This window comes from Cibotium barometz, chromosome 47, assembly GCF_041138505.1.
Source record: "Cibotium barometz isolate CiBa-2024 chromosome 47, ASM4113850v1, whole genome shotgun sequence".
Lineage (NCBI taxonomy): Eukaryota > Viridiplantae > Streptophyta > Polypodiopsida > Cyatheales > Cibotiaceae > Cibotium > Cibotium barometz.
Window position 1 is genome coordinate 8,097,329 of NC_141092.1, and position 16,291 is coordinate 8,113,619.

A 16,291-nucleotide genomic window follows, 5' to 3' on the forward strand; every position below is an offset into this window, starting at 1 on the left:
CATGGCAAAAAACCTACAACTTTCAGAAACACCTGCAAGTGGCCCAAATCTCATGGCATCAACATAAGAACATTACAAGTCTTTGACACATCTAGCCTCCTCAAATTCACTTGATCCAAGGATGGATCAACTTCAAGAAGAGGGGCATGTTAACCGCATCGGTTAACAACATGTTTATACATTGTTCCATTGTACATTTACGGTATTTGTATAAAAGAGAATGAGTGTTTTACTTTGGTTCCACTTTGGCCCAAGAGATTTTGTAAAGATAGAGCAGTGTAAAGAGAAAAAGAGCTAAAAAGAGAGAGAGAAGAGAGGGATATTAGGGTTAGGACTAGCCTTCCCTTTGAAAAAGTGATATGTATAAAAGGCCAAATGTTTGACTTTGGTCTTCATTTCTGATGTTTCACTTTAAGAATACAAGCTCTCTTCTCTCCCTTGAGTCTTGAGTTTTTTTTCTTTACATTGTGCCTTTCGTGTATGCAATGTGCTTGCCTCTCCCCCTTTCCATTTGCTTTCTCTCCCTCCTCTCTTGATTTGGATACATGACTACGACAATCCGGGAGCCAACGGAGTGACACCTCGGACCGCATCGCTTACACCCTACCACAAGTCGTGTGGAGGTTTACCTTCACCTGCACATTTGCAAGATCCCCAGGACATGTGAGTCACCACCGATTACACAGTCTATAAGCACTATAGTTCTTGGTATAAAAACGCATCTATACGTGCGTCTATAAAGCACTACAAATTGGTTGAAAAATGATTTGATGCACAAATAGCCGCGTAGATAGATGCGCTCCAGTGGCAAAGTTTCCAAAAAAACTATCGCCCACGAGAGTGACATGCACGAAAATGACATATCAAAAAGAAATATATATATTTCTATCAAAAGAAACAAACTGCCAGACTCTCCTGCTATTGTGAAGGATAAACAATGAAGAGGACCAAGAGGGAAAAAGAGGACAAAGGAAAAGGAGGAAGAGCAAAAAGTACTCACCTAGAACTAGAAAGGTATGTGTCCTTCTGTCTTTTTGAAGTGGCATCCTCTAGTTGTTCCCTTCTTCTTGCTTCATTTGGAAACCTTCTCTTGCTCTTTGCTCCTTTTGGAAGCCTCCTTCCTCTTTGCTTTCTTGCTCCTTGCTCCTTGGGGAAGGGTACTATTGATGGTTTTGGAAGATGTGGTAGGCAACGAAAGCTTGAAATGATGAGAGAAGGGGGCGGGTTGGAGTGTTTTGTATTCATAGAGAAAGCAAACTGCTATGTTTGGCCGGGCTTTTCTAATCGTGATGCGTGTCTAAAATCGCATCTATAGGCACATCTATAGGATAGAGGACATGCAAAAAGATGCATTTTCACACAGTACAGACACGCATATAGACACATTTTTAAACAAGTATAGACACGATTATAGACGTGGTACAGAGCATGTAAACAACTTGTGATCATTGGTTACCTGACATTTTCAGTTATGGTGGTTGCCTGTACGATGTCTTCATCTTCCATGAGCTCATGCGGTGAGGATGAATCCCTCTGACTTCAAAATTGAGAGAAATGGTTGGAGCAAAAAGTTAAATGTAAATGTGAACAATGTTGAGGGAGAATGTACCGCAAACGTAAAATCACACTGAATCACATCTCCTAGTACGGAGAATGGGATCCGAATGTATCCACGGTAAGTGTTGCAACAGTGAAATAAAGTGATATATCTTTGGGTGTACAAATCTTTGATGTTCCTTTAATTTGTTTTTGATAGAGGATGCATTTCCACACCCACATATGTTTCCCTACGCTAGTCGTGATGAGTAGGCAAAGCATCGATGAGAGTAGGCCATGGAGCAAGAGGGATCTTCAGGCCATGGAGCCCGAGTGGATGACTGAAGTGATGGTGACAATATCCCTCCAACTGTTACCTCATGAGGCCATGAGGAGGAGGTGTTCGATGATATGGTGCATGATTTGCTTTCCCACCATGAGACTACAAGGAGGGATGATAGCATGAAGAAAGACCATCTTTTCATTGTAGCATCGACACTAGTATTTGAGGGGTGCACATTCTATGTTCTACGTGTCTCCCTTGAGTTATTGAACTTGCAGACAATTTATGGATGGAGCAATGAAAGTTTGAATATATTATTGAAGTAAGCTTTCGATTTTACAATCATGGTGAATTATGGTCCTATGGATTATGTTGAATACATTTTTCTCATTTATGATTTTCACGTGCAGACTATTGTCTAGCATGCTTCCAAGGGATGATAAATTATAGACCTCAAGAGATATGGCGAGGAGCTATATGACATCTCTTGGGGTTGGATTATAATCGCATCCTTGCATGTGTCAATGATTTCATTCTATTTCGTAGTAGCGTGTCCTACTTGTGGCGAGACAATATATAGAGAATATCTTAAAACTTTTGATATGCCTCGTAAGGTTTTGCGCCATTTTTCCATAGTTCCTCGCATCAAACATATGTTCAAGTGCAACTCCATCATCGCAAAGCTCATGTTATGGCATTCCTCTAATAATCGATCAACTGATGGAGAGTGGAGAACTCCCCTGGACACGTGGAAGCATATTGAAGACACATGGCCAAGCTTCAAGGAAGAACCACTTGAGGCTTGGATTGAGTATGGATGGTGTGAACCCATTTGGTTTCAAAAGCACCTCCTACAGTGTATGGCTATCGGTGTTGGTGAATTATAATCTTCTACCCTCTATGGCGATTAATAAAGGACATGTTATGTTATCCCTTCTAATTTTAGGGAAACATAAAGTGAAAAACATGAATGTTTATCTCGAGCCTTTGATTGAGGAGCTGGAGATACTCTGGAGAGGTGTCGAGGTGCATGACGTGAGTAGGCCTCCCTCATCCACGAGACTTTATCTTGAAGGCAGTGTTGTATGGACAATGCATGACTTCCCAGGCTATGGCAAGTGTTCAGGTATGCCTTGAACTTTTAATCATGAGTAGGAAATTGATATGGCATTGAGAACCTACCTTTCTTATGCAATTGTGTCTATTGTTTTTTAGGTCTCTCTACATCGGGTTACCATGCATGTCCAAAATGTGGTCCTTCTCTAGTTGCTTCATGGCCAAGAGACTTGAAGAAGGTCATCTACAAGAATCACCATCATTTTTTGCCACTTGATCATCCTAAATATGTCATCTCTTGGAATGGTGTCCCTTCATAGTCACACACTGTAGGAGATTGGAAGCAAATTTGGGATGCTACAGAAACTCCTCCTCTATGTGGCATGAGCTGGTAAGAGTTTGTAACTATTGTGTACTATATTGAATGGAAATTGGTTTAGATATTCCATCTTTTTTTTGCTACCATATTGGACCCAGCTCAATATCAACCACCTTCTTGATTCCATGCATATCTTTAAGAATGTGGCATCTAGAATTTGGAAGCACTTGATTGGGGCACGAGATTCCTTGAGCATAAGGGAGGATCTTCACACCACAGAGACAATGCATAAGGGAGGGGCCAAAGGGATGCATCATTTTACCCCATGCACCATGGAAGTTTAAAAAGAATGAGGAGAAGGAGGTGAAGCAGGCTATCACTACATTTTGTACTCCCACGGGATGCATAAGGTGTTTGAAGGGAGCCTTCACAAAGAGTAAGAAAAGAGGTGTAGAGCAATTATACGCCTTTAAATCTCACGATTGGCACAAGATGCTCCAAGTAAGTATGACGACATATCTCTTTTTCCGTCCAAATTTATGTTTCAATAGCAACTAATCAACCGTCTCTTGTGTGTTCAATTTATACTACTTACTAGCATTTCTCATTGTGCATCGAGGGACGTGAAGGACTATATTTACAAGATGAGCGAGCTTGTGAGGTACTTCACACTATATACAAGATGCAAAGCATATCCATGGTTTGCATTGTTTTCATATTGCAGATATGGTGCACTTTTTTCTTTCTAGGTATGTGAGCTCAAAGAATATAGATCCCACCACGCTTGAGGATGCTCGAGTTATGGCACAGTGGAGGTGGTTTGTTTGGTGGAGGAGAACTTTCCACGTTCTATTCTCACAAGCCAGCTACATCTTATAATGTATTTGGTGGATGAGATTGCTATATGCCGGCACATGAGCGGCACAGTACATGCACGATGGTTGTTCTTCCTTGAGTGCTTCATGAAGACCTTGAAGGACTTCATGAGGCAGAATTCAAAACCCAAAGGTAGCATGGCCGAGGGTTGGTTGGTACAAGAGTCACTTGTATATATTTATGAATTTCTTGTTCAAGGGGATAGCTCTCTCCCACGAGTATGGAGAAATGAAGAAGACCTAAGGATGACCTCTATTGTGCCTCAAGGAAAAGGGTAGAGCAAAGTAATGGATAGGGAGTGGCTTCATAATCTTAACCTCTATTGTGTTCTTAATACTGATGTGATGAGAAGATGGGTGACAAGATATGAGGATGCAAAGGCAAGAAGAAAAAGAGGAAGGGTCTCCTTTCGTACACAACATGGATCTCATGCACCATATCTTGGGCAATTAAGAGCACCTCCAAAGTATCCTCATATCGATTGGCTATATGAAGAAATGGAAAGAGCAGAGAGGGACGAGGGGATGCATATCATAATGGAGGAATGGGACTTAAATGGGAGTATGCTCGTGGATGCATGCAAAAGGTCAGTATATGTAATGTTTTGCATAAGTTAATTATTTTCAATGATTTGGTTTGCCTATTCAATTTATTTTGTCTTGATGTAGTGTACTATATTCAATGCTATATGGTGTAAGGACAAGCATTTTCAAACACAATGGATTGATGATAAGAGAAACGCCCAAGATTGCGACATCATTATTAGCTTTGAGGGAGTCAATGGAGCAATGGATGATTATTGTAGCATAATCCAAGATATTATTAAGCTTGACTTTAGGCACTACTTTGTGTATGTTTTGGATGTCAAGTGATTTAAGGACATGATGGAAAGAGACCCTAATGTAACAATCAAATGTCATGTAAGTGGCTTTGTAACCATTGACTCCGTAAAGTTTTAGCAGAGCAAGAAGGTTACACTAGTACTACCGCAACAATGTGAACAAGTACTCTACACACATATAAAAATGACCAATTCTATATGAATATAGCTTCAAATGAAGAAAATTAACGTGTTTGTATTTATTTTAAATAGGTTGTGTATCAACTAACGGTGGATAACAATAGATCATGACACACCATCCCTATTACGCCACGTTCCAAGTGATGTATACTACATTTATTAATATGGAGCGTATGAAAGATGATCATGACAATGGAGGTGATGATGCAGATCATGATATGAGAGAGGAGGACGATCAAATGATAGGATATACAGATCAGTCCATCACCCACCATGAGGACAAGCTTGTCATTGGTCATGATGATTTTGATGATCATGCGGATATAGAAGATACATATGTTCACTCCATTACCCATGAGGATGAGCTTGATGATGATTTTGATGAGCACATCGCCAATGCTAGTAGTAGTCGGATGTTGGATGTATTTGTAGATTTACTCATTTGTATGGATATCGAAGTAGATAGTTTGGCAAGGGTTGATCTACCTCAATTAATTTATATGTATGCATTTGGGAAAATTATGAAGTGTACAATTAGTCTTCGGTAGTGATGGCCATTCTCATGCAACTCATGGTGCTACGAAGATTGCAAGCCATGGTGCTTTGAAAATTTTTAAAAAATTTCAATGTGTTTACGTCTATAAACACGTCTATATTCACGTCTATTGCCCATAATTTACTAGTTTACAGACGCACATATAGACGCTTGTAGACACGTATATAGACCGCACTTATAAACATTACAAAAAAGCAGAGAATCTAACAGTGCTTATCATTTTTTGCATCTACTCAATGCGTCTATGACTGCTTTGTGTTGTAGTGTAGGCTCAATGATTTCCTTTAGACTTGCACCCTAGCGATATCTTGCTTGATTTTACTTCAAATGGTGCATGTTGAGTTAGAATACTTGATTGGGGAATAGCAGTACAAGACATTTTAGAGGACTGTAAATAGAAATGCTTTTTAAAAAATGAAGTAATTATGGATCCTCCATCACAAGCTAGACTGGCTCGCAATGGAGTTATAGGTGCTTACAAAACAAGGGTAGTATAGTCCTCGATCAGATGTGTTTTGCCCTGGTTGGATTATCACTTAAATGGCAAGGTTTTTCTTGGAAGAAATTAATAAGTTTCATACATATAATTCATAAAAGTTATCAATCTTTGACATAAGAAAGCTCTACATCTTTGTGTTTGATAAGAAATTAGTGTTATGTATTGTTATGGAATGTTTTATAAACTTGAATAATCGTGACTTCTCCTAGCTTACATATGGTTTCATAACATTTTGAATTATATATAGCATTTATAGCCATTCACAATCTTTTACCTGGTATTTCTATTAATGTTGTTTCTTTTGGCTTGCATGGGCTCTTTGCCTATTTCAAATGGATTTGGACACTTCTTTGGTCTTGGTATATAGCGCACTTGATGTGTCATATTTGGTCTTTGTTCTCGTACTTTTGGCACACATGCTTTGTCGTGTTTAGTCTTTGTTTCTCTCAATCTTTTGGCCACCAAGAGTCAAACCTAGGCACTAGAGTCAAACCTAGGCTCGAACCTGCATGTTTCCAATTGTGCACATAGTATCTCTCTTTTCTATGTATAGATTCAAATAATGCACATGATGTAGATATCATGCATTCTTAATATCTCATAATGTCTCCAAATAATCTCTAAAAGTAGTAATGTATCTCTCACATAAGGACATTTAAAATTCCTTTAGAAAAAAAAATATTTGCATAATGGGATTTATAAATTTTCCAAAATTTCAGAGAGGGGAAAATGCTTAAAATAGGTTACATAGGGATTTCAAAAATAAGCCGTGAACACATGTGATATAGACCTATTACACTCCCTGAGTGAGTTTTGCTTTCTTGTGTGTCCACCCCAGTCACGTATGTGGGCTGGGCACGCACGTGCGTGTGTGAGGCTAACCTGGCACTATGTACATACTTGCAAAGCAGATATTGTTGTTCTTCAAGAGCATAATCAGCATAATTTTGCCGGACAAACTTCCTATTTTGCGGGATATTGGATAGCTTATGCAGGATCCGCTGGATACTTTGGAGTGCTGATGCTTGTTCGCCATGAATTATTTCCCATGTTGGTTTTCAATGATCCAGCTCTGGCAGATGGATGGTCATTCAATGTATTATCAATGGAGAAGTTTTTGAGTTTGGTGGTGTGTATGCATACACAGCCTCTACTGACAGGGCTCGTTTGTGGCATGCCATCTCCTCTTAGTGTTGGCGTTCTAATGCATTTCTTTGTGGAGATTTTAATAATGCTCCAAATCATGTGGATAATACTACTGGACATTCTCACATGCTTCATGTGGAACGACAAGCTTGGGATCTCTTTCAGCACACATGTAATGCCTTGGATTTGTGGCCTCTGTTGCAAGCCAATGATCCAGGATTCACATTTCAGCATAACGCTCGATCAATGTATCGTGCTCGTCTGGACCGATGGTATCTCTTTCAGATGCAGCAGTATGATGATTTTGTATGTGATATGTGGATTGATTACTCCTTGTGTCTCTCGGATCATGCTCCGATATGCTTGAAAATACAATTCGGTTCATGTTCTGCCAATGATTCATTACCTAGAAAGAGACTTCTGCATGTCAATAATGCTTATCTTAAGCATGAGGTTTTTCGCAATCTGATTGTGGACATTATTTCGCCATTGATCTCTCAAATGCATGTTGATATGGACACAGCATGGTTTCGTTTTGTTATGCGGATTCAATGTGTGATCCAGGATTATGGCAGACACTATTTATCGCATTTCAGAGAGCAAGTTCAACAGGCCAAAGGCACTTGTCAAAGTTTGATGCATCTGGCTAACACTTCATCTCTTACTGAAATCCAGATGACAGAGTTGCTTTCTGCTCGTGCTTTGTTGCGTCGTAATGATGAGAGAAAATTGGCAAAGTGGCAGACTAGAGCTCGCCAAAAGGCTATAGCGGATAAAGGATGCACTTCTAAACAATTCTTTCGTCATCTATATCTTTCTAGGCAGTCTCAAACCATTAAGAGGATTAAACTCCCGACTGGTGATTGGACTACCTCTCGTGTGGGGCTTGCACGGGCCATGGAATCTCATTATGGCAAGATTTTTGAGGCCTCTTCTCTCATGCAGGAAGGTCGACAGGCTCGTCGCTTGTTTTTATCTCAAGTTGCTCTGATTTTATCGGCCCACCAGGCGCAGCTTTTGGAAGCCGCTTTCACGGAGACAGAATTGTATGCCAGTTTGTGTGATTTGGGCCGTTCGAAATCTCCCGGTTGGGATGGCCTTATTGTAGAATTTTTCTTGTCGTTTTGGGACTACGTGGACCAGCCACTATTGTTAATGATAAACAGGGCATAGGAGCAACAAGTTTTGCCTTCATCTTGGAAAGAAGGCTTGCTCAAGTTAATTCCTAAGCAAGCAGTTTGTGAAGAGTTCTCGCAATGGAGGTTGATTACGCTCATGCCTGTGGTTTATAAATTGCTAGCCAAAATGCTTGTCAATAGACTTAAAGGGTTTTTGCATGATGGTTTGCATCCATCTCAGTATGGCTTCATTCCACGAAGGCAAATTACTGATAATCTAGCAAATGTCATCATTGGCATGGAGTATGCGAAATACACTCGACAAGATGTATTGGTCATGCAGGTTGACATTGAAAAGGCATTTGACACTGTTCTTTGGGATTACATTGCAGATACCATGCTTCGGCTGGGATTTGGGCCTGAGCTATCTTGTGTGGTTTATTTCTAGTTCGTCATTTGGGTTATCCGCTGGGTTGGACTGTATCGGCTACACGGAAATTGGATTGGTTTGGGTAGCCGAGCGCTTGCACTCCAAGTTACATTATTGGAAGTTGTCCACTTGGCCGCTTCATGTGCGTCTTAGAATTGTGCAATGCATTCTTGTAGCTTATGTGCAGTTTTATCTACCTTTGCTATATTGGTCTCAATCCCGCTTGAAGTCCCTTATGTCAAGTATATTGGCGCATTTCTGGCGCACTTCATCTCGCGGAAAGGGCCTCAGATTGTTATCTATGGACAAGTTATGCTCTCCTAATAAGCGCCTTGGAGGGCTGAATATTTTGGATTTGAGACGTCATGTTTTGGCTAGGAAAGCTATGCTTTTGCCGGTTTTGTTGGACCAGCAGCAACCCTGGACTCTCATGGTGTCCCATTTGTGTCGGCATATTGTCACGCCATTCTATGGTCATTGGCAACCCACATTCTGGGATCTTATATGTGGAAAACTTGAAGGACACATTCTGGGATGTCCTTTCACTTCGTCTCTCATTATTGATTGGAAGGAAGTTACTTCACATATGATATGGCATGGTTCCCGATCTTTGATGGGCAATTCCCTGCGGCTAGAGAGTTTGCATTGGAGTCGTATATTTTCTTCCACTTTGGTTGACCATTCACCTCGTCAGGCGTATTTTCTTTCTCAAAAAGGAATATGTCAGATACATCAGGTGGTGGATGACACTGGTCAGGTTCTTTCCTTCTCTGTTGCGGCGGATCGTTTTCAATTGGGATCCCATTATTCTCATCTTTGGAGAGAAATTCAGCGGATGATTGCTGATATTTCTCCTTTACCTCGCTTGAATGTGGATTCCCGTCTATCTGATTGGAATTTTGGAACCACTGCTATGAAATGTATTTCAGCTGGGACAGTTTATGCCCTCTTGCAATCGGATGCATGGATTGTCGGACATGGTAATCAGCTATGGTCTCTCTCCAAATCTTCAATGTGGTGGAAACGTACATTGTTTCGCATTTGGAAAAGTCATCTGCCTCTCAAAGAACGCCTGTTCTTGTGGCGTTGTTTGGTTGGTGCTCTTTCTGTTGGTAGCTTGTTACATGCACGTCATATTGCGCCTTCACGTTGTGTCCGATGTAAAGCTACTGAGGAGACTGTCCCACATTTACTGTGGGGTTGCGTATGCTCCAGATCGTTCATTCGCCGGGTCTCGATTGCTCTTCGGCTTCGTTTCCCTTCGGGCATTTTTCACAGACGGTTTTGGCTTTTTGGGGTGTTACAAGCATCACAGTCTCAGTTTGCTGTATTTTTCAGCTGGGTCCGATTCTGGGTCTTTTGGACCATATGGCATGTTCGGAACAACCTCATGTTCCAAGCCAATGACATTGATCCCTTCCATTACTTCAAGTTCTCGCTTGGTCACGCATTTCATTTTGCTTATGATGCTGGGGACATCACTCTTGATGCCTATAGGATTTACTTTGATTGCTTCTAGTGAAGCCTATGGTTACTCTTCTTTTTCTGGGTTTTCCTCGCTTAGAGGTTTCCCACTTGTAAATAAATCAAGGATTTTGTGCTTTCTTGTGTGTTCACCTCAATCATGTATGTGGGCTCAGACGTGGGCGAGAATTGTACATGTGTGCCTGCTGTGTTCCCGAACCTGTTCAAAAGCTCTGTTAGAGAGATCGCGGAACCGTTGGGTAAGGTTCTTTATATCCCTCCGTTGCAGAGTTGTGGATGTTAACCTTACAGCTAGAGCATGTATTTTGGGGACTTGGGGGCAGAGAAGTCCCAGAGTATATGCTGCTCCGTCGAACTGTTAGCCACCTCCAAAATCTCTTCCAGAGGTTTCTTCCCTTCATTACCCTGAGCTTTCTCGCTCCTTCAGGGACCTCCACCTACATATCTTTCCTAGAGGACTACCCTTCTCTGTTGTTTAGGACCGCAGCTAAGCCGGATTCGTTCTTTCTGCCTGCACCCTCCGCAGTGGCGTTCTTAGCTTCGTGCTTCGCTCTTTCCGGGCAATTTTTAGCAAAATGCCCCACTTTCTTGCATGCAAAGCACGCGTTGGGAAAGGGGGATTAGCGTACCTTAATCGGGACCAGTTTGAAGACCCTGGTGTCCAGGTGGAAAAGGGGAACAAGAGCAGTTGAGAGGCGTCCTCTGAAGGGGAAGAATCCCTTTGGCTGCCATCCCTAGAGGCAATATCACACAGTTACCCGAAAGATTTGGTGTTACGGCTGAGGATGTGGTGTTCACTACACCTGCGAAGAAGAATGGGCTAAGGAAAACAAAGCTCCAAGTCCGAAGAATAACAACAAGAAGAATCGGGTTAATCGTCTAAAGAAGTTCGAGGTGCTGGAGCATACCCCTTCATGAGATGCGTACAAATCTCCTGTCTTGGAACACCCATGGGCTTGGGCATCCTGGCGATTGCACATAAGGTTTCAGAGTGGAAGTCCTCGATTATCCACTTGCAAGAAGTTAAGATTGATCAAGAGGCTGTTAGTGTGTTGAAATGCATTTTTAGAAAATTTCGGGCTTTCTCTGCAGGTCGCAGGCAAGGTTCGGGTGGAACCGTGGTGATGATTTCTGAAATGGTGAATGCTAAGCTGATGTTTGCTTATCTGGATGGACATGCTCTAGGAATTAAGGTGGGCAAAGGTGAGGAAGCCTTCTTGCTGGTGTCAGTCTACGCCCCCTTGATGTCTGCAGATAGAGCAGCTTTGTGGGAGTGGTTCGATGAAGTGATTGAAGACTCACAGGTGGTCTTGGTTGGGGATTTCAATCACGGTTATGAGAACTCCATGACTTGGGATGCTTTACAAGAAGGTCTATCATTGGTAGAGGCCTCTCAGCTAGGTCTGGTGGATGATGGCCCCACTTGGTATCGGAGAAGGGGCCATGAGTTGCAATCTACAAGACTCAATAAATGTTGGTTCTAGCTTGGAGCGAGCTGGCTCAACCCTCCTTGGAAGGGGCATGTGCATAGAATAGAGACGTTATCCAATCATATGCCTTTGACCCTCGAATGGCAGAGCACCATGATGGACACAAATATTGATCGGCAAGTTTACAAGCCTCAGGTGGTTGAGGAGCTTGGCGTGAAGGTAGACACGAGGGTCAGGATCCAATTTCAGTGTTTGACTCTGCAATTACTAGAGTGCAGAAAGAAGTTTGCCAAGAAGAGACGTGAGGAGGAAGAGCAGTGTAAAACCAAGTTACAACAACTAAGGGAAACTCAAGATTGGGCATTAACAGAGGAGGAAATGCAACAGTTGCAGGTTTGTGAACGTAAATTGAGAGAGGCAGAAAGATATAGAGCTGATGGGGTGAGAATGCGGTTCACTGTGAGATGGTTAAGGGAGGGAGATGCCCCTTCTAGTTTTTTCCTCAAAAAAGTGAAGATTGACCAAGCTAAAGGTCGTATCTCTAGGCTTAGACGGGAGGATGGATCATGGGCCACTGATCCAAGGGAGATAGCCGAGATGCTGGTGGTTAAACAGTTGGGGGGCATCATTGGGCAAAAGGAGGTGTGTTCACCTTCCTCTGAAAGGGCCCGAGAAGTTCTGTTGCAGAACGTAGTGCTTGGCCTCTCTGACTGGGAAAGAGAGAAGCTGGATGCTCCCTTCAGGATGTTAGAACTGGAAACAACAATGAAAGCTCTCGGCAGAAATAAAGCTCCTGGCCTGGATGGACTACCACTGGAGTTCTTCGATTGTATATGGGATGTGATAAAAGAAGATGTCTTAAGGATATGCAATGCAGCGTGGGACAAGAAGTCTGTCTCCTTTTGGGTTAACCAAGGATGCATTAGATTGATACCAAAGAAAGTGCCACCTGAGAGTCTCAATGATTGGAGACCAATAATGCTGATGAATACCTCGTATAAGTTAATTGCGAAGATGGAAGCTTTAAGGTTAGTGCCCATACTCACAAAGGTAGTCAGCCCACAACAGTATGGGTTCGTGAAAGGATGACACATTGCTGACAACATATTGAACATTGTTTCAGTACTTGAATATGCTCAAGTGGAGAGAGAAGAGGTGATGGTACTGAACCTTGATTTTGGCAAGGCATATGATAGGGTGGAATGGACTTATGTGTTGGAGGTGATGCAAAGACTAGGGTTTGGCAGCAGGTTTAGAGACTTAGTTGTGGCTTTACTAAGTAATGCTTCAGCTTCTATTCTGATGAATGGTAGAAATGTTGGCTTCTTTAAGGTATGTAGGTCCATTCGGCAAGGGTTCCCCCTAGCTCCATTGCTTTTTGCCATCATCACTGAACCTTTGCTGGTGACTTTCCGAATGTTAATAAAAGAAGGGATGTTCGACCCAGTAAGAACTCCTGAAAGCCATATGCCTTTGGTGCTTCAGCTATTCGCCGATGACTCCAATGTCATTGTGAAACCCATACAGAAATATGTGATGCCTGCCCTTGCAGTCTTTCATTGTCACTGCCTGGCCTCTGGATCGAAAATAAATTGGGACAAGTCGGTGGCGATTCGAGCTCCGTACAGTAAGCCAGTGGACTGGATGGAGGGCATTGGCTGTCATTGGGCTGGAAAGGAGGTCATTCGGTGGGAGTAGGTCTGACTTCTGCAGACAGATTCAGATGGTGGTGGAAGAAGGTAAGGTTGAGATTTGAGGTTTGGAAAAATGCACAGTTATCTTTACAGGGTAGGGTGATAGTGGCCAAACATATTTTGGTTGCCTCAACCTATTATATATTGGTTGGGAATGTTTTCTGTAAGTCCCAATTAGATGTTGTGGAAAAGGCTTTAAGCGATTTTATTTGGAAGGGGAAGAAGTGGAGGTGGATCCCCTGGTCAGTTTTATGTATGCCACATAGACTTGGAGGCCTGGGGCTCAAATCTGTCTCATCGTTGATCAAGCTCTGGGTTCAGCTACCCTATACTAAGGAGCCCTGGGCCAAATTCCTCATCTACCTTGGGGGCAAGAGTCACACTGTTGGGTTCGATTTTGAGGACAACTAGTATAGAAAGGCAAATCGGATTGGGTTAATAAGCTACTGGGCTACTAGAAAGAGGGGTTGCTATCTCTCAGATGGAGTGGTCGGTCGACAGCCTATGACGACTTCTCGCTGAAACTGAGTATGTGGTGGCAACCAGCCTAGGATGCAAGAGGCTGGTTTGGTTTGCGATTTCCGAAAGTAGCCATGGTCTTAGTTGAGAAAGGTCTTAAGATTCTGGGAGGACATATGGGATCGTCTTAACAAGGTGTTCCTAAACCTTAGGGAGATACGAGCTAAGTTTGATCTGAGTGCAAAACAAAGTGAGGTATTTCAGGTGATACTAAATGAAATACCTGATACCTGGCCTACAAACTTGGGTGTGGCTGGCTTCTCACGACCAGAAGAATGGATGTGGGTTGGGGGGTGCCCAATTGAAAAAGTCCCTTCAAAGGTGATTTACTTACATCTGCTGCAGAGAGGTGTTTGGTATGAGAGATACAATAGACGTTGGGGCAGGAATGATGGTGAGCTCATTTGGGAATAGAGGTTTCTCAAAGCTATCAAGGCAACCCCCTTTCCCAAAGTGAATTTTACACTCTGGAAAATAGTAGGGGAACGTTTCCCAATTGGCGAACTAGCACCCTGGTTACAGGTAGACAAAGTGTGCAAATTTTGTAGAGGAGCTAGAGAGACTCTGTCTCACCTATTCTACGACTGTCCTGTAACTCAACATCTGTGGATGCTGATAGGGAGATGGTGTAAGGATGCTTTGGGATTGAAGTGGATCTGTAAAGGAGCTGTACTCTTCGAGGCCCCTAGCTGTGCTAAAGTTTGGGATGTCATTCGGGCAACAACAATTAATAGCCTGTGGAAGCTGAGAATGGATATTGTGCGAGGGAAAGGTTTGAGAGTTGACATCTATATACAACCTTTTTTGGTACCAAACTAGTGTTAAAGCTCAATGTGGCTGGCTATTGAATCAGTGGCCGGTGGAGACTGAACTGAAGGAAGAGTGGTATGGAATTTTGGATATGCTAGGCCTATGTTAATCTAATAGTGTAGGCTTTGTGTATGCTGAAACTTATTGCTCCTTTTGTAAGCGACTCTATGCAGCCAGGAACATGGCTACGTTATGGTTTTGTAAGCCAAACATATTCTTCATGGCTGATGGCAGATTTGTTATGGGGAGTGCTTTCGCCACTGATCCTAGTAATATATGAGAATTTTTTAAATTCATGGGGCTAGAAAATTCTGATTGGGTGGGTTTCTCTTTGCCAGTCCAAACTATAAGTGCCTTTTTAATGAGCTTTTAATGCCTGTCCTTTCCACCTGCACGTCCAGCCTATTTTGGGCAGGCCTTATGAATGAAAAAAGTCATTCATTTCTTAAAACTTAAAAAGTTGTTGCGGCTTGACATCCGAAAATGATAATGAGAATAAAGTATTTCCTACTTGGCACTCCCCTTCAATGATTGGCGGTCATTTTGCTATGACACGACGGACTGGAGATTACCTTGCGTATGGTGAGAGAGAGAAGTGCAATGTGTCTGAGAGAGAGAGAGTGAGAGAGCGAGAGAGAGAGAGCATACTCAAGTCTGAACCCATGAGAGAGAGAGAGAGAGAGAGAGAGAGAGAGTCGCATTCTGATCCTTGGAGCCTGGAGGAGAGCCCATCACCCAGCACTAACTACTAGAGTGGACTCTTCACACGCTCTTCGTCCGCTCCAAAATAAACTTAGGATTTTGGTAGGAGCCACCGTCGGTGCTGAAGGCGTAGATGGAAGCACTGCAACACGATTGCATTGGAGTAAACGTAGTAGCAGCCGGGCGTGATCCTGCCCACAACAAGCTTGAGCTGCCAAAAATGGAGCGCCCGAGGAGCATTACTGTCAAAGGAGAAGGGGCACGGGTGCTTTAACGAGAAGGCCGAAGCCGCTGCTGGGTTGCTGGCATCCTCTTAAAATGCCTAAGTCCCCGCACACGTTTGTGCATTTATGGAGATAAAGTGAGCATATAGAGCAACAGCTACGTGCAATATATGATATTGGCAGCACTGTGGGCACTGGGCAGGAAGAACCCGTCAACATGTCGCTTGGGGTCCTTGCAAGTTGCCAACTTGCTAGTGCTAGCCTCTAGGTCAACATGTGTCATATATGCTTTCCCCTACTACGATGTCCTCAGCGGTACAGTGAGCGGTTTGCTACATTTTGCTGCTTGGACACATGTTGGGTCTAAATTAGGGCATCTTGCCAAAAGCTTTTAACTGCCCCTCATGCTCCTTAGACAATGCCAAAAACAATTTGTGCTCTCGAGTAATGGGTTGTGGCAACCAGATCTAGAGAAAGGCTTTAGATCCGGTCCCCGTGGACCCGCGAAATGTACAGGGGAGATTCCCGGTTGCCAACAGTGGCGCTACACACCGGGCATTCAATGAGCAGTCCCCATGACAACCGGT

General features: G+C 42.8%; 1 protein-coding gene across 1 annotated transcript; it reads left to right on the plus strand.

The window, feature by feature from the left end:
• Window positions 1-8,567: 8,567 nt before the first annotated feature.
• On the plus strand, window positions 8,568-10,359 carry LOC147611327 (uncharacterized). Its single transcript, XM_086784868.1, has 2 exons — window positions 8,568-8,846; window positions 9,028-10,359. The coding sequence occupies exons 1-2, from the start codon at window positions 8,568-8,570 to the stop codon at window positions 10,357-10,359; spliced, it is 1,611 nt and encodes a 536-aa protein (XP_086640994.1).
• The last annotated feature ends 5,932 nt before the right edge of the window (window positions 10,360-16,291 follow it).

Excerpts from the sequence above, each read along its gene's own strand:
- LOC147611327 (XM_086784868.1), top strand. The coding sequence starts at position 8,568 with ATGCCTGTGGTTTATAAATTGCTAGCCAAAATGCTTGTCAATAGACTT. Across the intron at positions 8,847-9,027 it reads GGCCTGAGCTATCTTGTGTG|TTTTATCTACCTTTGCTATA; the intron begins GTTTATTTCTAG and ends GCTTATGTGCAG.